The sequence below is a fragment of the Pogona vitticeps genome, chromosome 5 (genome assembly GCF_051106095.1).
Source record: "Pogona vitticeps strain Pit_001003342236 chromosome 5, PviZW2.1, whole genome shotgun sequence".
In the NCBI taxonomy this organism is placed as follows: domain Eukaryota; kingdom Metazoa; phylum Chordata; class Lepidosauria; order Squamata; family Agamidae; genus Pogona; species Pogona vitticeps.
The window spans coordinates 128960410-128983903 of NC_135787.1; the positions used below are offsets into that span (position 1 = coordinate 128960410).

The window sequence follows — 23494 nt, forward strand, 5'->3', positions numbered from 1 at the left end:
AGCAAGGGGTGGGGGATAGGCTGTGGGGGTGGGAGGCTGCCGATCAGCCCCCCCATAGGCAGAATGGGGAATGAATAAAAATGGTGAAATATTAGTCCCTTCATATTTGTCAGGGTCTCTGGAACTGACAAATATAAAGGGATAAATATTTAACAAATCAGTGATGTCTTACGAATATCACAATCCTTCTTTTTATTTGTGCCCATGTCTAGCTGATGCCAGTATGGGTCCCCTTACCAGGAGAGAGGTAATTATTAATTAACATATGGGAGTAGATCTTCTTGCCCCTAGTGCTCTAGTTAAAAATGTGTGCTTGACAGATTCCAATTTTGTGATATTTGAAAAAGCCCAAAATGGAGCTCTGTAGAACATCTGGGGAAGGAGTTTCTCTTTATACAGTTGTATTAATGGTGCCACCATTTTTCAGGTTCTCTAGATAGGTCTGGGAAATTTCCTTTAGAATGGACTGTACAAATATACTGTGGCATCAAGCAGTCTTCATGAACTTATTTAGGTTCTACTTCATCAGCATAATTAAGTTAAACTAGTTAAGAAACATAGATCAAATTGTTGAGCCTTGGAGAGTTTTGCACTCTCTCTAGCTCATTTACGCAAGTCATTTAGACACATTTGCTCTCTAAGTACTTTACTGTATGTTCATGTTTTTGTGGTTGAAAGGACAGTAATGGCTTTTTGAAATTTCTCCATTCTAACCATTATCATGTTTCTAACATTGTTATCTCATAATTTAGAAAGGGATTTTTGGTTATTGATTCTGTTTGAACTGTAGATTTTATACACAGTCCACAACTGGATGTGTTTTTTGTGGATATTTTCTGAGTGGCCTTAATACTATGCATATTTATAACAGAATATCTACTGTATCTTACAGTAATAAACTAAACAGATCATTTTGATGCAAGGATGGTGCGATTCCACTCATAAAGTAAACAGCTTTTGATGAAATGTCATCTGAGAATAAGATTTTGCTTACCTTTCCTTTGTCATTTACAAAACACCTTAGTTTCTTTCACCAAACAGCACAATGTGGACATTTTGCATTAAATTATGCACACTCTGTATTTGAGGATTTGACCTTTCAGATTTTCAGTTATTTTTAAACAGCATGGACTAGGTAACAGGACAACATCAAGAAAATATTCTAACAGCCAATCGATAATCAAACAAGCTGCCAAGAGCAGATGCAGAATTTCCGTCTGTAGTAAACAAAGCTTTTAAAAATTGAATTTTCACTCACGTATCTTGGAATAATTAAACTGATCTTGTGTTATCAATACAGTGGTGCCTCACTAGAAAGTTACCACGCATGACAGCTTTTTCGCTAGACATTGACTTTTTGCGATCGCTATAGCGATTCGCAAAACAGTGATTCCTATGGGGGAATTTCGCTGGACAGTGTTTGGTCCCTGCTTCGCAAACCGATTTTCGCTAGACAACAATTTTGACAGCTTCCTCCGCGCTCGCAAAATGGGTGTTTTCAGGACCTAAGCTTCGCAAGACAGCTATTTAAACAGCTGATTGGCAGTTCGCAAAGCGGCTTTCCTATGGCCAATCTTCACTAGACAACGACAATTCCTCCCCATTGGAACGCATTAAACAGGTTTCAATGCATTCCAGTAGGGAAATACTTTTCGCTAGACAATGATTTTGCTAAACAATGATTTCAGTGGAACAGATTATCATCGTCTAGCGAGGCTCCACTGTATAAGACAGAAATTAGCTTCCTCACTGGTACTTAAATCTCTAATAAAAGTCCAGAATGTGGTATATAATATAAAAGGATGATATATAGTATAAAAATGTGGTCTATTCTTTTAAAGCATAAATATTAGATAAATGTGGTGGTTTTTAAAATTAAACTTCTCTTACTTCCCCCCCCTCAACTTGCTTTTCATTGCAGCAACAAGACCTTCACTACATGGTTGAAAATTTCTGGGGTTCTCAGTCAGCTCTTAGCGCCTGGGATGATCTCTATGATCTGGTCATGGTCAGGTGGAATAAGCATCAGGAGTGGTCTCCCTGGAACTGTATTCTCCTCAGAAAGGATGAAGCTGAGGTTCATCTCAAACTGAAAGATCTTGAAAAGGTATACCTTTTTTCTGAAATGATGTCCTTCCCTTTAATGTTAGAATTCAAAACATGTTCTATGTTATGTTGAGTTGCACCATAGCAAACCATTGAAATAGAACATATTCTTGTATAGATAGAATGTCTCTGTTCAGATGGACTTCTGCTTTTTCTCCAAATATTTGGGCTGTTTTATTTCCAAGCCGCATTATAAGGGAAACTGGGAGATAAGGAGAATGTCATCTCAGTATCTAATGTGTACATTTTTAACAGGTGTTACATGTCTTATTTTCATTTATGTCCCACTGCTCCTTGCCTTAGTTACTTTTAACAGATTCTCAACTGTATTGTTCTTCTGGCAGTTGCTTTTCAAAGGTTGTTTGAGGCCACTGTTCACCCAAAAGCTGCACCTCTAATTCAGTGGCCTATGGGAAAGTCTTATTTTTTCATTAAAAGGTACATTGACAATGCAGTCCTCTGCAAATTAGAAGTCAATTACACTGTGTCCAACTGTATATTAAACCTGGAACCAAAAGTAATCATTTCTAATATTTTGTAAACCTCATTCTGCAGTAGCTCGTTTTGAGTGGTTGTGCAATTCTCTTAGCATACAAGGAGCTGAGGGGTTTGCCTTGGCATAAAAAGAAGTTTAGGATTTCATTGGTGTGCAGGTCTGAGAGTGTAAATACATGCATTTCATCAACAGAATCTTAATTAACATTATATTGTTGCTTTGTATATTAACTCAGGTTCTTTCATCTATTTCAGGCTTATGAAAAGGTGTTTATTCATAGGATAAAGCACAAGCATATCCTTGCAAGGAACTATTTTTCTCAGTTTCCAGAGCTAGTAGCAGCTTTGCATAAAGACGACAAGCAGACCAATACAGATGATCTTTTGGTAACAAAGGCTTTAACACCTGGTCCATCAAAACAACCCTTTCAGAAGAGTGTCCACTCATCTACTACTTGAAGAAACAATCTATCTTTGATTGTCTGGCTTTTCATTTTGAAAATTAAACCTATTTGGCATGCAACCTTTATTTAAAAATTATTTTATTCATATTTTCTTCATTTTGCTGGTCCAAAGATGCAACCTATTACTTGGGAACATCTTCTTAAGTTATGGTTTATAGGAGAACCCTGCTTAGTCCTCACTGAATGAATCGCTGATACATGTGTGGCAGATTATACCTAGTAGTGCATATTGCGGTGAAGCATCAACGCCCAGACTCCATTTCTGTAAATCTGAGGCTGGCTAGCTGGCTGAAAATCACAGAAATGCATTTGCCACTCTTTGTTTAAAACATGGAATATTTAGCTTAAAAGTCAGGGCAGGGCTTCTGTGCTGCAAGGTTTTAAAGAGAGCCACTGTGTATTGCAGACAGTAAACATCACTGTGTCGAATGTCAATAACCTTCGATTTGGAGAGATGATGTATGTACTGACCATAAAGCTGAGTTTTATTGCCAGAGTATACTCCGCACCATTTTTTTTGTTTCCATTTTTGCTCCCATTCATATGTTTGCCGAGCATAGGACAGGCAAATTTGTTCTATCTCACAGCAAAGCGTACGTTCTCTCAAGTCCTAACACTTGTCTTGAAACAGAAAGCAGTGCTCTCCAGGCCTTCAGAATCTGATTATACATGAGGAAAGGAGCATTCTAAGCCTCGCCCACTTCAACTCCTGTTTTGTCCCTTGTGTGTAAAGGGCAACGTTCTGAAGAGGAGAGCTTTCTTTCTTCGTAGAGGCCCCTCACACCGTTTTGAGCCCTGTATTTCCAGGATTCCGCATCATGTGGGAAAAGAGATATAATTAGCCATTTTGAGCCCCGTGCTGCCCTATTTGACTATTTTTGAGTCAGTCAAAACTGGCATACAGAAGGAGAGAGTGGCAGAATGGAGAGGAACGCCTGAGTCTGAGTGCACAACAACCAAATTGGCTGTACATTTGTGTCCTTCCAGCAGCCATTACCAACAGGCAGGTTCCTATTTGCGCAGCAGCAAACACTGGTGCCCTGGATCAAATCCCATTTACTCAACCCTAGTTAGGGCTGTGTGTTGGACATCCCCATGGAGAAACGTAATCAAAAAGCTGCTTATATGTAAAGAAAGAAGAAATACAGAGCAAACAAGTCCAGTCTTAAGTTCCCCCATTCCTAACAAGCTCTCCCTATTTCTAACAAGCTCCCCTTCTAACAAGCTCCCCATACGTAGATTCCAATGCCTTAATAGTACTAATAATTTTAAGTTCAAGTGAAAAATGGTGTGTATTTCTAATGTCATAAAGAGGAGGGGCAAGATTTGTTCTCAGTCATCCCACAGTGCAGGTTTTCTTGCCCTTTAACAATGGGCTCAAGTTAAAGGAAGCCAGATATCGGTTGAATATCAGGAAAAATGTTTGTAACTGTTAGAGCAATACGACAGTGTAACCAGTTACCTTGAGAATTGGAGAGTGCTCCAGCACTGGAGGCTTTCTAGAGAAATGTAGATAATCACCTGGCAGATATGCTTTGATTGTATTCCTGCATTGAATAGGGAGTTGGACTTGATGGCCTTGTAGGCCCCTTCCGACTTCACTTTTCTATGATTTCTGTAGGCACTTGTGGATGGCTGTAGAGCTGCTGCCTACACCCACTGCAGCAACTTCTACTGAGAGGAGTGGGAGAGAAAAAAAGTTAAAATTGCTGTTATGAGTCCACCCCCCCAAAAAAAACCCAAAATCTGTCACTCAGATGCTTCGTTCAATTTTGACACTATAAGAAACCAGCAGGCAGCAGTATAGGGTGTATGTGTTTCTGGCAAGGAGGTGGTAGAGTGGCCTCTGGTTCAAGGTGGAACAGATAGGAGTGAATTTCAGACGTGTTCAATGACCTCTTTGTGCAATCCAGCCAGGGCAAGGGGACAAAAAAGATGGCGAAGAAGGGATTGTTCTTTCAAAGATCCAGTGTGCCAGAGAAGGACAAGGATGGCATCAGCACTCAGACTGACACTGTCAGCTTGGGCAGCAACAGTGCTGCTGTTTTTGTGCCTGGAAAGAGTTTGATGAAGAGCCCCAGACATTGCTTTCCTTATCATACCATGCAGCTCCATCCTATTCAAGGAACGTTCCAGGATTCTTTCCTGTGCAAAGTAGCCTTGTGGTTAGTGAGAACTCCCCTTCATGTACATACACATCTGACACGGGGAAGGAGGAGAGTGAGGGGACTCGGGTGGGCCCCATTTCAGAAGTATGTGACACTGAAACCACTCCCACACCCCTCCACTTACTAGAACTAGTAGTGATGACAAGTTAGCAGTCCCTGGTAGGAAACATGCAGTCAAAAACTGGAGCTCCCAAGCAGTCAATCATCTGGAAGCATTTTCAACAGTGTGCTTGCATGGCCGAGTGCATCCACTGCAAGGAGGAGCTCAAGAATTGGTGGGACTTGGGCCACCTCTCTAAGAGTAGCCTGCCCAGCCACCTGAAGACTCAGCACAAGGCATTGCTGTTGGAAAATGAAGTGGGTATTGTAGGGGTAAATGGTTTCTTTATTGTGAAGGGTAAAAATCATCAGAGGAGGGAGGCTGAGCCACCAGCCTGGAGAAGCAGGGAAGTAGATAGAATATATAGCAAATAGCAAGATATGGGAGCCGGTAAATACCAGATCCACATCACAGGAATAAGTTCCTGACTACCATGGAGGAGCTCGGATGGGGTGCAGGAAAAGGCCTTCTGCAATTACTTGTCACCTAGGGGAGATAATAGTCATGGATGACTGGCCATTTTCTGTGTACAACACTGGTTTCCATAGGTCTGTGGCAGACTAGCACCCTATTACCAATTGCAGTCCCAAATTACCCTTAGGTGCAGGCAGGTGCCAGATTTATACTGGGGTGTGAAGCAATTGGTACGGTAGCAGTTGTCCAGGGCATAGCTGATACATGCATTTTACAAGTGATATCTGGAGCAACCAGGATGTAAAATGTGCCTATCCCTGAGAAGACACTGGTAGGAAGTGCATAGGGCAACACACAAGGGCAGGATCCAGGTGTTCACTGTTGAATGTGGCTGTGATGGAGGGCAGCCAACACAGCTCACAGCATTCAACAGGCTCCAAGGGACATGGTGCACCCATGAAGTCTAACTGTAGAAAGGCCAAGGTCTGTTTGTCACAGACAATTGAGCAAAGATGGTGGCAGCACTGCAGGTTGGGAGGGTGAAAATCATGCAGTGTATGAACCACACTCTCAAGGAGTGCTTTGCAGGGTATAGAAAACACATGCATACCTAATACAAAGGAGGGAGCCAGAAAGGTGGCAGGGCATTTTCACCACAGTATCCAGGGCAAGAAAAAATTGGGATTGCCACTGCATTGCCTAATCAAGGCTGTATCATTTCGATGGAACGCCACTTTCTACCTGTTGGAAAGAGTACTGGAGCAGTGATCTATGTCCTCCGAAGCTTTGAAAGTGCAGCATGGATCCTTAATCAGTTTATCCTAATGTTCTAGGGCTTGGTTGGCATGAGGGAGGGCATAAGGAGGAGACAGTCTAGGGCACTGGTTCTTAACCTTGGGTTACTCAGGAGTTTTGGACTGCAACTCCCAGAAGCCTTCACCACCAGCTGTGCTGACTGGGGTTTCTGGGAGTAGCAGTACAAAAGCATCTGAGTAACAAAGGTTAAGAACCACTGGTCTAGGGGGTTCCATAGATGAAGAACAACATTTTTTTCCAGCTTGGCCAGCAAGTTAAAGGAGGGAGGAGGAGGAGTACATTCTAGCAACCCTCTTGGGCCCCTAAATTAAACAGCAAGAAATTGATATTAAGAAGCAGCAAAGTGGGACAAGGTCAGTCCACTTTCCATGACATGTAGCAGCAGCAGCTAGCAAAGAAGGTCCAGCTAGCACCGAGGGGTCTCACAGAGCAGGAAGAAACTAGCAATGTTCATAGCACCTGAAACAGCAATATCAGCAGTTGTATTCTACAGTACAGGTTCCCTCACCTTTGCAACAACAGGGACTTTGTCTTGACCAGCATGGCAAGGGCCTATCTTCCAGAGACACCACTCCAGAGGAAGGACATGACAGAGGCAGAAGGAGAAGTGCATGTGCAGGAGCCCTGCAAGCCAAATGAGGCTCATCCCTTGTCTTACTGGGCTGAGAAGGAGTCCGTCTGGAGAGGTCTTGCCAAAGTGGCAATGGGACTGCTGTCTTGCCCACCACCGAGGGTATTCTCTCAGGCAGTGGACATTGTCAGTCCTCTTCACTCATGCCTGGAACCTGGAACTGTAGAAAAAATGTACTTGATCAGTTTCCTCAGCCATTCCTCACAGAGTTTGCAAATTCTGTGTACCTAAAAAAAAACATCCCATGAAAGGGATGGAAAGGAAAAATAAAACAATAAACTAATAAAGAATATATAGCAAATAAATAATTTGCTCCCCTTTCATGGCACCTCAAAGTTGGTACTTAAAGGCAGTCCTTCCACTCTGCCTAATAGTAGGGCCAGCCGTGATGAGCTATAAATCTTTCTGTTAAGTGACAGATATAGGAAATTCACTAGAATATCCTGCAACTTAGCTCTACTGAGTGTAGTGACAAGTGGGTGAAGGGATCTCAAAGCAAATGCTGCTGCCACCTAAACATGCATATGGACTGGCATCCTTTTTGCTGCTGTCAAAATACATGAAGGAAGCATTTTAGTAAATTTATAATTAGTTTTTAGTTAACAGCAGAAATCTGCTGAGAGGTAAATACATCCAGTACTAATTATGCTGCTAGGAGATTCTTAGATATTTTATTTTTATGTTTTTATGGTAATAGTAACAATTCTCTGGAAAAACACAATTTATGTATTCTGTGCTTTATTTCTATTTTTGGATATTAGTCACTGACTGTAGTAACGTTCACCTATCTGATTATGAGTAGGATAATGGTCATGAAACATGCACCTTTCACAGAACTCTTTTCCTTGTCCTCAGAGTTATTCCAGTGTTCACATCCAGACTAGATGTCAGGTGTTTTTGTCCTTGTTGTCACAAAACACTCCCAACCCTCGTTGTCATAAAATATACCTGGCTAAATCCAGCAGGGGCAGAACACCAGCAATGATAACACAGCCTCGTTCACTTCCTCCTCCTCCTCCTCTTGCCTGCTTGTCATTTGCCCTTCAACCAACTACAGTAGTCTCATACAGGTCCAGCAGAGAGCATGGCAAGGTGTGTTGCTCTTCAGTGGAGTCCGCTGTTCTGGTGCCTCAGTGTGCTGTGCCAAGGGATTCTGTCACTGGACCATGTGCCGATGGTGCTCTGGTCAACAGACAGGTAAGAAGTTTTGCATTCTTGTGAGATATCACCCTTCTTAGGGAATGCTGGGTTGGCTGTATTTTGTGCAATCCTGAATCAGACAATTTCCACATGTCCAAATGATTGCCTTCACTTTTAAAGGCCTAAATAGTGTAGGCTAATCTCCCCCTGTATGGGCCCCATCTTCCACTCAGATCTGCTGGAGAGATTCTGTTTCACAGCCCATCACCAGCATTGAGCATTCACCTGGAGGATGCAGCAGATTGACATCACCATGATATAGACCTTACCTGTCGCACACCAGGTTGAGCCACTCAATATACAGTAGGGAATGTTTATGGAGATTTCTTAGGGCAATATGTTTCCGAAGGTTACCCCTTTTATAGAACTGTGCAAGAGGATTTCGACCATTATTTATGTAATGGCATCCTTCTGGCATAAGGATACATATGCTCTTCAGCCTTGCCCCACCTGTTCCCCTCTAAATGTGTTTATGCCACCTGGGGATTACAGCAGCTATAGCCAATGCCCCTGGAAGACAACAGACTAGAGGTGGTTGCTCCAAATTCTAGTCCCAGAAGATCCATCTGCCCCTTATCCTGCTGACATTTAGATGTAAGTTAAAACTATTTTATTGTGACAGATTATAATGATATGTTAGATTCTCCAGCCCTGATCTCTCTGTTAATGGCTTTTGCTTCCTAATATACAGGGTTGTGTTTTTTTACAGTTTGATGGGTTTCGAAAAGAAAACATGTTATGTTTTTCATTCTTTGTTGATTGTAAGCTGTGTCAGGCATCTGCTATATGTGGCAAAAAGGTAGAATAGATGCATTTCAAATGAATAACTTGCATAAAAATCAAGACTTCTGTTTCTTTGGCCACAATGGTGTACTTGCTTACATGGAAGAAAGGATATTGACTTATGCTTGAATAAATAAACACATATGGGATTGCATATAAAATGTAAAACCTGGTTAAGAGACAACCCCAGAAAACAGTTTAGAAATGGGCAATTTTGAAATAAAATAGTTAGGGAGCGAGAGGAAGTTTACATTTCTTCCACAAATTTTGCTTACGGAATGCTTACAAATGAAAATGTCACCAAACCTTTCTTGCCATTTTCCATATGTGTTAAAGTTGTTGTAAAAACAGTAGGACCAGATGCACAGATAAGGTGACCTAGATAAAAATAAGAAAGCTGTAAGTTCTAAACCAAGGCTCCTCTCTGAGGAACAGCAAAAACCTGTTCCATCCTGTTTCCTCAACTGACTGAGACCCAAATCAGGCCTATACCATCCTCGAACCAGCTCCTGTTTATGGCATGATGTGATTGTCAGCAAGCCAGGGTCTCCAGCCATGACCTATGCATTTGAAAAATCCAGCATTCAGATCAGAACTCACAAAGGTCTTTTGGGACTAAAATTCCTGGAATCAGTTGGCAAGCAAGTACTTCTAAGCTCAGAGCCTGACCTAGGAGGTGTTTCAAAACAGACGTAAGGGAGTGACTATCTTCAAAGCCTGTTATACATTCAGAAGGCAAGCGACATGAAGTTTTGTCAAGAAAGGGGATATAAATAACTGAAATGTACTGCACTGCATTGTTCCTCCAGAACATTGATTTTATATTAAGTTACTTAAAGATATCTTATTATAAGACAAGCATGTGTTTCTTGTGACCTTGACAGTCAAATATAATTCCCTAGGCATATAGCAGCTCTGTCCATTTCAAAAAGCCACTGTTTTGGACAGCAGCAACAGCCAGAATCTCTCCGCCTTTTGGGGTCTCAAATTTTGTATATCAGTTCTTATAAAAATACAGTACTTATTAATGTACTCATAAAATCTGGTGATAGAAGTCTCACATGAAAACAACATAGTGAAAGGGAAAAAATGGAAAGGGGGGGGGAAATCCCAAGTATTATAGTATTGTAAGGACTGAAATAAAACTGTTAATGTGAGCTTTTGTCGATTAAAATCCACTTCCTCAGACACTGGATGTAAACACATGATGGGTATATTTATATATATCTCCATGACCAGATGAGGTGAGAATACAGATGACAGAAAAAGTGTCAATCGTTCATATTTTGTTTGCACACCCACACACTTTTTTTCCCTTTTCTTTTGCCAACATGCTGTGACTGACTAACATGTCTATGTCTTTGGAGATCACATACAAACAGGCGTTCCTTCCAATGTGTGAAGCAAGGAAAATGTCTCTTTTAAGGCAAAGTATACTGAAACAAAGGCATACACAGTTTGAAAAGAAACATTTGTACATAGTATGCGGATATAATCAAAGTATTGTTAACCATAAATAATTATAAAATTAATTGAATAAGATTTCTTAAATTGCACAACAGTTCTAGTAACTACCCCAGCTATGCTTCCTGCTCAAAGTGCAAAGATTTTTTTTTAAAAAATGCAAGCTTTCTATTTATGAGAATAATTTTAAAGGAAAGCCAAATGTCTGTTTTTGCAAATATTCGTTGTCTCCAGTCAGTGCAACCCTTGACAGTTTACAGTGACAGCCAAGACTAAGAGTGAAAGGCTCACATAAATGATTTTTTCCCTCCTATTTGACAATGCTACTCCATCCAATACTCTCCCACTGCTACACAAGAAGCTTTAAGAGTGTTGTGGGCTATTTTATTTGGCATATGTGAAAATGAGCCTGTGGATGCAAACAAGGTGAGCAATCCGGTCACTTCTAGAATAAGTTTTCTCTTTGAGGAACCAAAAGTGCTAAATTGTAAGATGACATTTCACATCAGACTATTGTGGGGTTGCCACTCCAAATAAAATTCTGTCAGCCAAAAATGAATTGGGCTGTCACTGTGATATCATTGAATGAGATGCTTTAGTGCCTTTATGAAATTCCACTAAAGCAGGCATTGCTTTTAATTATGTGGCTCCAACAGCTGCCAACAGCTATAGAAGCATGAGATGTTGATAACTAGCAGTTATATGTATATCCAGAAATAGTTTTAATTGGAATATTATTTATACAATTAAATAATACAAAAGATACAATTCTTCTTGTCTCTGAGTCTTCTCCTGATGAAAAAAGGTGTCTAAACATTTCTAAAAATATCACAAATCTCCATAATTATTAAGTTACTGTTACTACTACTTGAAACTTTTTTAGGGGTCAGACAATGGCCGGAATCCTATTGCCAATTTATACTTACAAGAGAGAAGCTGCCTACATCTTGGTGGCAAATTGCTGCTTATTAAGCGAGGTACTTGTTCTGTACCTGGGCATGTGTCTGATTCTGCAACTGTACACATGGCTAGGAACACAACCAGCACCTTGTTAATAAACGTCAATTTGTCTCCAAGACTTACATGATTTATTTTATGAAAGCATAAACCAGCAATAAGTCTTGGCAACAAATTGATGCTCAGGTACAGAAACAATACCATCTTAATGAGCAGCAATTTGCTACCAAGATGTATGCAGTTTCTCCCTTCAAAGTATAAATTGGCAATAAGATTCAGATCATTACATGATTTTTGCTTTCTCCTACCTTTAAACTTTTAAAATCTAGAATCTTGAAATTTAAATATTTGTCCCCCACCCTGTTCCAAATATACAATTTGCAAATTTGGAAAATTCTTCCCTGTTTGAGCAATCTATGTTGAAGGAGTGCTGCTATTCACAACATGGAGAGGACCATGGCTACCCTAACCCAGCACCACAAAAACAGAGATTCAAAGCCAGATCTTTAACAATTAAGTGCTGAAAGCTCTGGGCTTGAATGGATGAATCTAGCCTGATTTCATGCATTGCATTTGAATTTATTTAAGGATAAACAAGAGATGGGAATGGGTGGGTGCATGCAAGCCCTCCCCCCACATCTTTCCCATCTGGAAGTCTCTCAGACCTTTGCATGTTTAACACAAACTTCTTGGTCAGATCCTATGAACATAGACTTCAATGTTAAATACCTTTCTTCTGCCTTTTTTCTGGGTGGATTTTGGCTAGGAAGTGAGGCTTGTATGTGTTCCTATTGTCTCAACCAGTCTTTTGGCTCTATCCTTACTCAGGCATAATGCCCAAACAGGATTTCTAACAGGACTTAACTATGTTACTGCATCACGTAATCTTAAATAATACACCTTATTGCACCAATTGCACATTGCTTCAATTACACAATGACCAATATTCCCAATACGTAGTGACCAACATGTCCAAAAGCTGTCACACATGTGCATCTCAATTTCTCCCAACTTCCAACACATTTCCTGGGATCTGAAGATATTCAAGACAACAATTTTCTAGTTGTGTTCAAGATCTCAATCAGTAAATTCAATTCTTTAAAAAAAAAACACCAAAAAAACCTCCAGTTTATGAATATGGAATATTGAGCTTTTGTATCCACGATTCAAAACCCCAGAAAATGGGACTTCCAGCTTGAGACTGCGATGAGACAGCAGAAGGAAGAAGGAGCTCCATCCCTGGGCTGAATTCTGACCTGTCTGGGACCCCCCAGGGGGTTAACCCCCCCCAAAGAAGTGGTGAAAAGGGGGAGAAGCCTGTTGCTCACAGGGGGGGAGCAGTTACCCACGTTTGATCTGGGAAATCCCCCAATCAACCAGCGGGAAGAAACAAGCAGCTAAACTAGCTCGATTGCAAGTCATCGGCAGCCAGCAATGGAGAAGCGATAAATCAGCTAATTAACATCATGTTACCACTGGGTGAGAAATATTTTTTAACTATACTGCTTTATGACTATCCCTGGACGAGTCAATCCCTATAACAGAAATAGTGTGTTCTATCCCCCACTACTAATTGAACAACGGTGAATCTGGAGAGAGGAAAAGACACAAAGAGATGTAAAGAAAATACAGTGATGCCTCAACTTATGAACTTAATCCGTATTGGAATAGTGTTCGTAAGTCAAAATGTTCATAAGTCGAAGCACCATTTCCCATAGTAGTGCATTGAAAACCCATTAATCTGTTCCAGCTGAAGAAAAAAAACCCACAAAAAATTAAAAGAACAACAGCAAGCCCGGTCGGAAGGCACTCCATTACTGAGTTTTAAGAAGAAGAAAAAACCTCCAGAAACAAACACTAAAGCCACCTCCGTTGCTGAGGTTTAAGAAGAAAAAACCTCCAGAAACAAACACTAAAGCCACCACCAACACAGCACAGAAACATACCCGCCCCAGCCAAAATCCACCCAGAACAGTTTTTAAGATGAGAAAACAGCAGCTTTTCTCCCTGCAGACACACACACACATGCTCACTCCAAAGCAGAAGTAGGCAGCCCCAAGCCTACGATGATGACACACTCTGTAACTGCGGAAAGTGAAAGAGCTACAGTACAAAGCAGCCTCATTGCCACTTACAGTTAGAAATCTGAATTGCGCACCTTTTCCCCCTGCTTTTTTCTGTTTATAAGTGGAATCTCCATTCACAAGTCAAAGCAAAATGTTGCAAGCAGAGCTGTTCGTAAGTTGAAATGTTCATAAGTAGGGATGTTTGTAAGTCGAGGCACCACTGTAAATTAGACACTAGTTAGACATTTACTTACACTCCAATGAAGGAAGTTTGGTATTACTTTGTCGTTAGAAACTTAAGAATCTTTCTCTTAAAACCATCATTAGCAACAACTCTGGGAAACTAAACTTGTTTATGTTACTTGTAACAGCTATCTAAAGTGCTGGCAAAAAGTCTAGAATCAATGCCCTTGAACACTTTATGGCTGTTAGGAATTCCCTTTCTTTTTGAGGACTGAACTGAAGTACAGATAAATTAATTCTAGAAAGCCTAATCCAGCCAAAGTGGAACTTTAAACTGTATCCTGGATTCTGAACTTGACTGGACCTTGAGCCATTAGGCAGGGAAAACCCCTCTACGTCTGAGACTGGATTCAAGTTTAACCCTAAAGATGATCAATCTACAGTGGGGTCTTGACTTGAGAACTTCATCCGTATTGGAAGGCGGTTCTCAAGTCAAAAAGTTCTCAAGTCAAATCTGCATTTCCCATAGGAATGCATTGAAAACCATTTGATCCGTATCTGCTCTTTTCTGTCCCTAGAAACTAATGGGAAGCTGCTATTCTGCCTTCGACCACTAGAGGGGGATATTTTGTTTCTTTTTTTCTTAGGTCAAGAAAGGTTCAGGGAAGGCAGGGAAAAGACAGTCCAGGCAGTACAGTACCAGGCAGTCTGAAGACTGTCTCCCAATCCACTCTCTAAACGCTGGGAGGAGTGAGGAAGCAGACAGGCACCCTTTTCACTGGCCAACAGTTAACTGAAAGTTCAAATTTTGCACTTTCCCTGCCTCCCACGTGGTTTTTTTCAGTTCTTAACTCAAATCTAAGTATGTAAGTCAAGTCAATATTTTCCTATGAGAGTGGTTCTTAAGTCAAAATGTTCTTAACTCGAGCCGTTCTTAAGTCAAGACCTCACTGTATTAAAGTGAACCTATGGAAACAAGTATTGATGGAATTGGACTGATTACTTTAAGCATCTGGATAACTTTCACTTGGAATACAATTAATTGACATCTGGGACATAATGTCAAAAGGACAATTTTGGGATGAAACAAAATCTACCCTTCAAGCAATTTTAGAAATAGTGAGATCCCACAATGAAGAGGTGAAATTATTCAAGGAGTAGTTAAAGAAGGACTATAGTCAACCGGAGACAGGGAATAATGAACAAGGAAATGAGAGGGTGGTGGATGATGTAAGCCAATCAAAAGAGGGGCTTGAGGAAATTAGAGGAGAAAACCTAGGAGATCTAATTCTAACCCTGGAGCTGAGGAGAGTTTCAGGTGTGCTAAGGGAAGATAAGGGGAGAGAACCAGCAGATCTAATTAAAAAGAGCCTGGAAGGTCTATAGGAGATAGATCAATGTTCTCAGATGGCACAAGGGATGGCAGAATTTTTAGAGAAACAGAAACAAGAATTGAGAAAAGACAAATAAGAGAAAGAGTTACTTAGAAAGATGAAAAGGGAAAAATATTAAGGTGGCCTTCAACATTGGAAACGTGTATATGCCTAACTTCTGGAATTGTAAGGGGGCATATCCTATATATTAGAAAAGGGAATTAAGCTGAAATAAGGGATCACTAATCAGAGCAAAGGCATAACATGGTGGTTCTTAAGGTAAATTGAACCTAGACATAAGGATGAGGTAAAACAAATAGTACTTAATGAACATACATTATATATGATATTGATATAGACATGATAGAAAATGTGGAGATAGAAATGGCTAAACAATTATATAAAGAAAATCTGTATAAAATGCTTTAGATAACATCTATTATGTGTTAGGAACCTATTCAGTTATTATTGGTAAAATACAAAGTTTGTCAGTTAAATCGCCTCAGAATTATATAGATTTGGAAGTGGAATTACTTTTATTAGGTATGTTATTAGAGGATTTTGAGAACATTGTATACTATGAGAGCAATACTATGATAGCCAATATTGTACAGTATACTAAAAGACACACATGAATGGTTTAAATGTTTTTAAAATGTATAGATTTTGAAGGGACAACTAAGAAGACACCAAGACACAAAAACCAAATAAATATAAGCAACCCATGAAATATGTTTAACAAGCATGAATTGAATGTAGATAGACTGAAAAACTAATAAGTTTTTTTTTAAAAAAAAACACCAGAAAATGGCCCAGTTTTGCTGCACAATATTGTGTCTGCATTGCTAGCAGGAAAAAAAGATGTCAATCAAAGGGTAGCCTGAATGTTAATAACACCAATGTCAATAGTCAAGGTGGTCTGCAGGATACTCTCTTGTGCTCACTGCCATTCACAAAAAATCATCAGCAGGAAAAATCCCAGAACCTGACTCCTTTTTTCATCAGTTAACCACTTATCACTCACACATTTTATAAAAGAATGATAAGGGCATCCACAGAGCATTCCTACCTGCACCTTTTTGGCCTATCAGGGGCTTCAACTTTTTTGGTGTACGTTTGCTCTGGTTTGGACTGTTTTCTTTGTGTGTGATCACTGGGAATGGACCAAAAGTGAGAGCTGATTTTTAAAAAAACCAATATTGTGAAATGGCTTAAAACTGTCACTTTGGGATATTGTCAAATTAATCACTTCCTCAGGTCTGTGGGCAGCTCCACCAGACACTGAAAAACAAAGCAAACAAAAGCTTCTAGAAGGAAGTTTTCTGGCCTCTTCATGGAGTTGAGGAAGTGATTCATTTGCTAGTATCCTAAAGTAGCTATCTTATTAAGTCCCTTCACTATATTGGACAAGGCTACTCTGGGAGAAATAGGGTCCTTTGAGATTCATAAGACATTTCGATGTGGGGATTGCACCAGATGGCATACTGCACCTCCTACTAACACTACTTAGCCCGCTCCAGCCAAGCTGTGTAAACATCTCTCCTACATACATATGGACATCTTTGTTCTGAACTGAGCCAGAGAGCCTCGGTGCCTAATGGAATGACTAGAGATGGATTCATGAGTTTTAAAGCCACCTCAGACACAAAAAATACATTTTCCTCCTCCAGTCCACCTGGAGTTCTGCAGAGATTATAACAATTTCTTGAAACTTCAGTTGACATTCTGTGAACTGGGAACCCTAGTTATTTGGATGCTAGAGAAAGGGATGCATTAGAATATCATCGAACCATCAAGGCCATCAAGTCTAACCCCCTGCTCAACTCAGGAATCCAAATCAAATTATATCTGAGAAATAATACTCTAATTTTCTCTTGAATTCCTCACTACCTCCCAAGGTAATTCATTCCACTATTATGCTGCTCTAATGGTTAAGAGTTTTTCCCTGATATTAAGCCAAAATTTGGCTCCCCCTAACTTGAGCCTGTTATTATGTGTCCTGTACTGTAGGATGACTGAGAACAGATTCTGCCCTTCCTCTGTATAACAGTCTTTCAAGTATTTGAAGAGTGTTATCATATCTCCCCTCAGATGTCTTTTCTCAAGACTAAACATGCCTGATTCTTTCAGTCTTTCTTCATAAGGCTTCATTTTCAGTCTCCTGATCTTCCTTGTTGACCTCCTGTTAACTTGTTCCAGTTTGTCTGAATACTACTTGAACTGTAGTGTCCAGAACTGGATGCATTACTCAAGATGAAACCTAGTAAGTGCCATATAGAGGGGAATTAGTACTTTATGAAATTTGGAAACTAGACTGTTGTTAACGCAAGCCTAAAACACATTTGCCTTTTTTGCTGCCACATCACACTATTGGCTCATATTCAGTTTGTGATCTACAATAATTCCAAGAATTTTCTTCCATGTAGGAATACTTAGCCAACTATCCCCCATCTTGTAATCATATGTTTGTTGCCCCCCCCCCCGGTGTAGATTTTTTCCCCAGCTCAGTTGGTTAAGTAGTTCAGTTCTCTCCCACCTAGGTTGACACCACTCCTGCAGTGTGTCTTGCACGTTTTTCACTTTGAGGTAAACTGCCAGCTGAAATTCTGTTGCTTAGCTTAAGAAGATTCATAACCTTCAGCCTGTTTCTAAATGGCAATTTAAAACTCCCCACTGCAACTGTTGGTGTGTGTGTGTGGGGGGAAGCCACACACTGGCTTGGGGCATGTGCACACCCTTCTGAGCAGTGTGGTAGGTTATTTCATATCAGGATGTGACACAGGACACCAAAGATGGAGAGCCATTGATTTAAATCATCCCTAAAACTGGTTGAAATGATCTTCACCAGGGCTCACAATGTATGGAAATGATAGGATAGGAAAGGAAAGAAGGAAAGGAAAGGAAAGGAAAGGAACCAGTGATTACCACTTCTGCCATAACTCTGGTCTACTGGCAGGAGCACTGCTCAACCTTTGACCTGTTAGAGCAATCTAATCTTGGAGAAACCTGATTTGGCTGTATATTTATTTATTTATAGATCTCTTCAGGACTTGGAGTCTACTTTGCATGAAGGACATATTGTCTCAATGCCTGAGCTGCATCTGCTCCTGCGGCGTGTCATTGTATCTCCGGTTTCCAGCAACCTTGTCTTGTTTCTTCAAGATTCGGTAGGTGTTCGTAACTTGCCTTGTCTCACAGGCGTGGAATACAGCTTGTGTGTAATGAGCTGAGAGGTGCCCCCTTGCGACCTACGCTATCTTTTTGTTTTTCAGCTTAGTGTGGATGACTTCACACGTTACGCCAACTCCTCTGGAAATGAGACACCATTTCACAATGTTCAGGCAAGCAGAACTATCCCATATGGCATCTCCCAGCCATTTTCGAAAACAAAAGAGAAAAGGGGTGTTTGAAAGACATGACAGAGATGTTGTAATTCAATCAACAGGTTGAAAGCTCCTCCAGACATTATACAGGGATTGTTGTAAATGTCCACATTTCCTTTTCAGCCTTCAAAAACCATTTAGCTACCTAGGATTTAGTTTCTTTTATGGAATGATCACTGGCGTGGAGATTAAGAAACAGATCATTCTTGTTTCCCAAGCCGTTTCTGCACAAACACAACTTGAGCATATGGAGTGCACTGCTTTCCAGAACCCCTCCTCTGGGGTTAATTCTTTCCAAAGTCAGAAGCTGTTCTTTTAATAAATATATTTCTCCAAAAGGTCTTTAAAAAAAAAGTATACTAAAATGACCTTGAAGTACATTTCTCACCTTTTTTTTTAATTGGACATATCTCATAACACAAGCTGAATATGTTACTGCAGTATACTGTGCTCACTGGCACATGTATGGACCTGTCAGTTTATTTGTTTGTTTGTTTGTTTAATTTAAACCCCTCCCATCTGGCCCTGCCCTGGTTATAGTCCTGGTAGATGGACTGAAATTCCCATGAAAAAGTGCTGGCTAAGGCTTGCGTTGAAATATATAACTATCTGGAGAGCCATGTGCTCCCCATCCTCCAGCATCATCCCTCTCAGCAACCCTCCCACAACAAAATTTTGACATAGAAAGTCCTCTGGTGCTGCCCCTTTTCTTGCCCACTGCACTTTTATTTCTAAAATCTAGATGTGGAGGTGGTGGGTGCAGCCCTCCAGGTTTTTCCAAGACAAGTGCGTGCAGACCCAGACTTCAGGAAATTAGCTACCCTGCGGTCAAAACATCCATATGCCATGAGTTCCGGGGTTACTTCTGTGGTGCTAAATTTCAGGTATCTCACTGCTGACTTTCCAGTGGCAAAACTGAGCTTTTGTGGTAAAAGATGGGCGAACATCAGGAGCACTTGAAATTGTTAATGCAACGTGTTGCTGAGAATCTAGGTCACCCACCCCAGCAGTCCACCAGAAGCATGCAAGAACCCCGAAAATGGCAGCTGAGTTCCACTGGCTTGCAGACTATGGAAAAGTTCCTTTCGGCCAGAGGAGTTTTGGAGCTGGTGTATGTACATCTGGTTTTCCAGTGGTAAAGTCAGGCGTGCTAGTATGACAGGGTGTCATGCAGGAATGTGTGTCTGCATCTGGTTTCTGAATATTTTGTGCTGTAACAGAAGAGTGTCTGTGCTCCCTCCAGAAGACAGATGCCCCCCCCCATCAGCCTTGCACTCGGTCCTGCTGAGTACTTGACAAACCATCTGTTTTCCATACCTGGAACAGCAAAGGCAGAGTACTAATCAAGCACCTGCAGTGCCATCTATGGCGCAGGGAGAAGTGGTCTGGTTTGGGGCTTTGATGATATAATGGCATCTATTACAGATGTGTATACAACATTACTCTTCCTGGCTGGTGTGGGGTGTACAGATTGGAAAGCCAAGGAGAGAACCACTAAATTCAGCAGGGAATGTTTCCGAAACTTTGTCTTTGTCTAGAAACTTTGTCTAGAATCCTTGGGTAGAAAAGGAGGGAAAACTGTGTTCTTTAACTGCTTTGAGCCCAAGCTTGAGAACATTGAGTACATCTAAATCCCCTTGAAATCAACAGGACTTTTGACTTTTTAAAGCTGCTTCTCTACAAAGAGCTCAGGATTCAGGGCTAAAGAAAGAGGGAGTTGGCATTTGCAATTACAACAGTATTGTTAGCTTTGTAATGGTGACAACTTCCACAGTGAGCTTCACTTCTGAGTAGAGATTCAATCCTCAGTGCTCTAACCCCACCACCTGCAACCTGTGTATGTTCAATTTTCAGCCGGACTTGGGCATTATTATTATTGCTTTTTGGCCATGATTGAATGCACACTTTGATTTTTTAATGTATTTTTCCATTAATTTATTTTTATGGTTTTTCACTCTCTGTTATTTAATTTCCCCTGGGGACTTTGGGATATACTTATTAAGATCAGTTTAATAATCTATGTACAATAAACAAGAAGAGCTTCCCCAGTAAATTCAGGAAAATCTGGACCTGAGATGCATGAACTCTATAACAGAAACAAAAACCATTATTGTGCTGTAGATTTTTGCCCTAATCAGCCCCACTTGTGCATTATGGCACAGCTTAAAAAGAAATATGTGCTACCTGGTAATGCTAACAAGGTAGAAGGTCTAAACAAAAAGTTCTAATGTAAAAACTGGAAGTCAGATCATCACCAAATTTGGTACAATGGGAGAAGACAGTCTGTTCCTGCTTTGCGCCAAATCCTAGGACATTTGAGCAAAGGTCTTACACGTTATTATTTTTTAAAGCAACACTGTTTTTATCCTGTGCAGAAAATAAGACCAGATATGTATAGACATTTAAAAAAAATGCATACCTGGAAAGAAAACAGCCCCTTGCAGCCTCTTTTTAAAATTTCAGATAAATTAACATATTCTGTCTCTAATAGCCCTTTTGAAATCAGTGCTTTTCAAGACAGAAAAATGCCCAGTTTACCAGCTTGTCTCATAACCTCTTACATTCCAAGTGAAGATTTGACCCTGTCTCTCTGAATCGACTCTGAAAGAAAGCAGTTAACTCTGTCCTGGCCAACCATTTTTAACTGCTTTTAAAAAGATATTTTAAAAAGAGAATTCTATTGAGCAGCTCACTCATTTAAACTATTCAGCAGTTTCCAAATCTGTGATTATCCCCAAACCACTATCAAATCATAGAGCCCATCTCTGCTCACAGACTGCAAAACAGAAGTCACCCAGTGAGTCACCCAGTGCATTGCTTTGCAGTGGTGCCAAAACATGGATTTGCTCCACAGATCCTCATGTAGAATCATGCCCAAACCACTGTCCAAGCATAGGCCCCATTTCTGCCCACATAGAAATGGTGGGGCTTTCAGTGCATGGCTTTGCAGTTGCATAAAAACATGGATCTGAAGCCAAGAGTCTCACGGAGCCACTTGATTTTTCTGCAGGATTATCCCCAAACCACTGTCCAATCACACAGACCATCAGTGTCCACATACTACAAAACAGAAATCATGGGTCCCCCAAAACATGGTTTTGCAGTGGTGCAAAAGACCAATCCAAGGCAGGAGTGCTTATACATCCAAATGATTTTTCTGCAGAACCATTCCCCAAACCAGTGTCCAGTCATGCAGACCACCAGTACCCACAGACTACAAGACAGAAATCTTGGGTACCCTGGGTACAAATGGCTTTGTAGTGGCACAAAAACATGGATCCAAACATAAAGCAATGATCAGGGCTGGTTTTCAACAAGTGTGAACGGTAGTGAGCAGAAGAGGGTATCTTATAGACCATCTTGATTACTGCAATTGATGTTGTCAACATTTGGGTTGCCCTTTGCCATGTAAAGCTTGGCATCCTTTTTTTTCCTACTGGCAACATGAGCCTGCTATTTTTCAGCAATACTGGGCCATTTCCTGGCTTTTTGAATTATGGATGCAGAAGCACAATATCCCATATTCATAAACTGGAGGTTTTTTTTTTTTTTTTTAAATTGAATCATACATAAGCTGAATGTGAATGCTTTGCAGGTCAACTTTCATGAAGAGTATGAGTTCATGGGAGTTGGAAAAAACACATCCTTGATTCTCTTTCACCAATGCAAAGGTTGCACTAGCCTGTTTCTTAAGGCTTGTTCAGTTGGGAGATGCTGTCAAGTTCTGATAACTATCTTATCAGCTAAGTGATATAGTTGAATGAATGAGGATTTGTTAATGAATACTCAGTTGAGAAATGTGGCATGTGTTACAGATCAGATCATAAGCAATCTGAACAAATGCTTAACAAACAATAGCCATACTAATTATCCACTACTAAAGCATGATGATGTTCAAACAACTATAACTTAAGAGGAAACAGATGGTTCTTTGATGCACTTAAAACAAATGTTGCTAATGAATCAGTGTTCTAGAATATGAACATGTAACAATGTTTTAAGTGACTTCTGTAGGAGAAAGAGAGGCACCAATGCAATTCTAGTGATGTATGTTGCTTTAGTTCTTGGACTAAATCCCCCAGAAGCCTTCACCACTAGCTGTGCTGGTCTGGCTTTCTGGGAGTTATACTCCAAGAGCCTCTGGGGACCCAAGGTTGGGAACCACTGATCTAGAATAATTGGAGGGGACAGCATTCAGAAAGGCCAGAAGATAGGGTTGCCTCACCCACAAACCACCTGCTGATCAAGGATGCCAGGACTAAAGTTTCAGGGGCATGACATGAAAAAGATATTCTCTTTTACATTATCATCAAAGGTTCGTAAACCCATGCTCTACTAGTTAGCAATACAAATAATCTCTTGTCGATCTTGTTAGTGTATCAGCATGAGAAAGCTATAATAGTGGATTGTGCACACTTCCTAAAGATGCCCAGACAATGGAAAAGCTATTCAAGCAATTAAAGAAAAGGTCAGGGGAATGTAGATAGTCAGAGAAGAGGGAGCATGGAGAAAGGAGCATAGAATGTATTAAGGGACATTGTATAACCATCTGTTAACATTAGAAAATTAGATAGAATAAAAATTAGTTTAATTTTTTTTTATTTTTATTATAGAAATACAGAGTGAAACAAGACAGGATGAGTACATTGAAAACTCATGGTTTTTTATTTATTGATTTATTGATTTTGGTTGAAAGCACATCTTGTAATTTGAACTTTTTACAATATTGTAAGTACATGTACTAATCTACCTGAAGGACTATGGTATCGGCAGGGAACTGGTTCCAAGTCTCACACCTATATCTAGCATAGTCTCTGGTTCTGGTGGCCATGTCTGGTAATACACTCTGGAAATACATACAGTGGTGCCTCACTTTATGATTGCCCTGCAT

General features: G+C 40.4%; 2 protein-coding genes across 2 annotated transcripts in view; both read left to right on the top strand.

Annotated features, from left to right (window-relative positions):
- IQUB (IQ motif and ubiquitin domain containing) overlaps positions 1–3124 on the top strand; it is a 47072-nt gene extending 43948 nt beyond the window's left edge. The window contains exons 12-13 of the mRNA XM_073000558.2: positions 1922–2107; positions 2857–3124. Coding sequence (XP_072856659.2) covers positions 1922–2107; positions 2857–3060 — 390 coding nt within the window. The 3' untranslated portion in view covers positions 3061–3124. The remainder of the gene's footprint in view (positions 1–1921; positions 2108–2856) is intronic.
- A 5039-nt stretch (positions 3125–8163) lies between these two features.
- Positions 8164–23494, top strand: part of LOC110084063 (V-type proton ATPase subunit S1) — a 49291-nt gene continuing 33960 nt past the window's right edge. Inside the window, exons 1-3 of the mRNA XM_073000557.2 lie at positions 8164–8391; positions 18258–18387; positions 18493–18561. Of these exons, the coding sequence (XP_072856658.2) occupies positions 8279–8391; positions 18258–18387; positions 18493–18561 (312 nt within the window). The 5' untranslated portion in view covers positions 8164–8278. The remainder of the gene's footprint in view (positions 8392–18257; positions 18388–18492; positions 18562–23494) is intronic.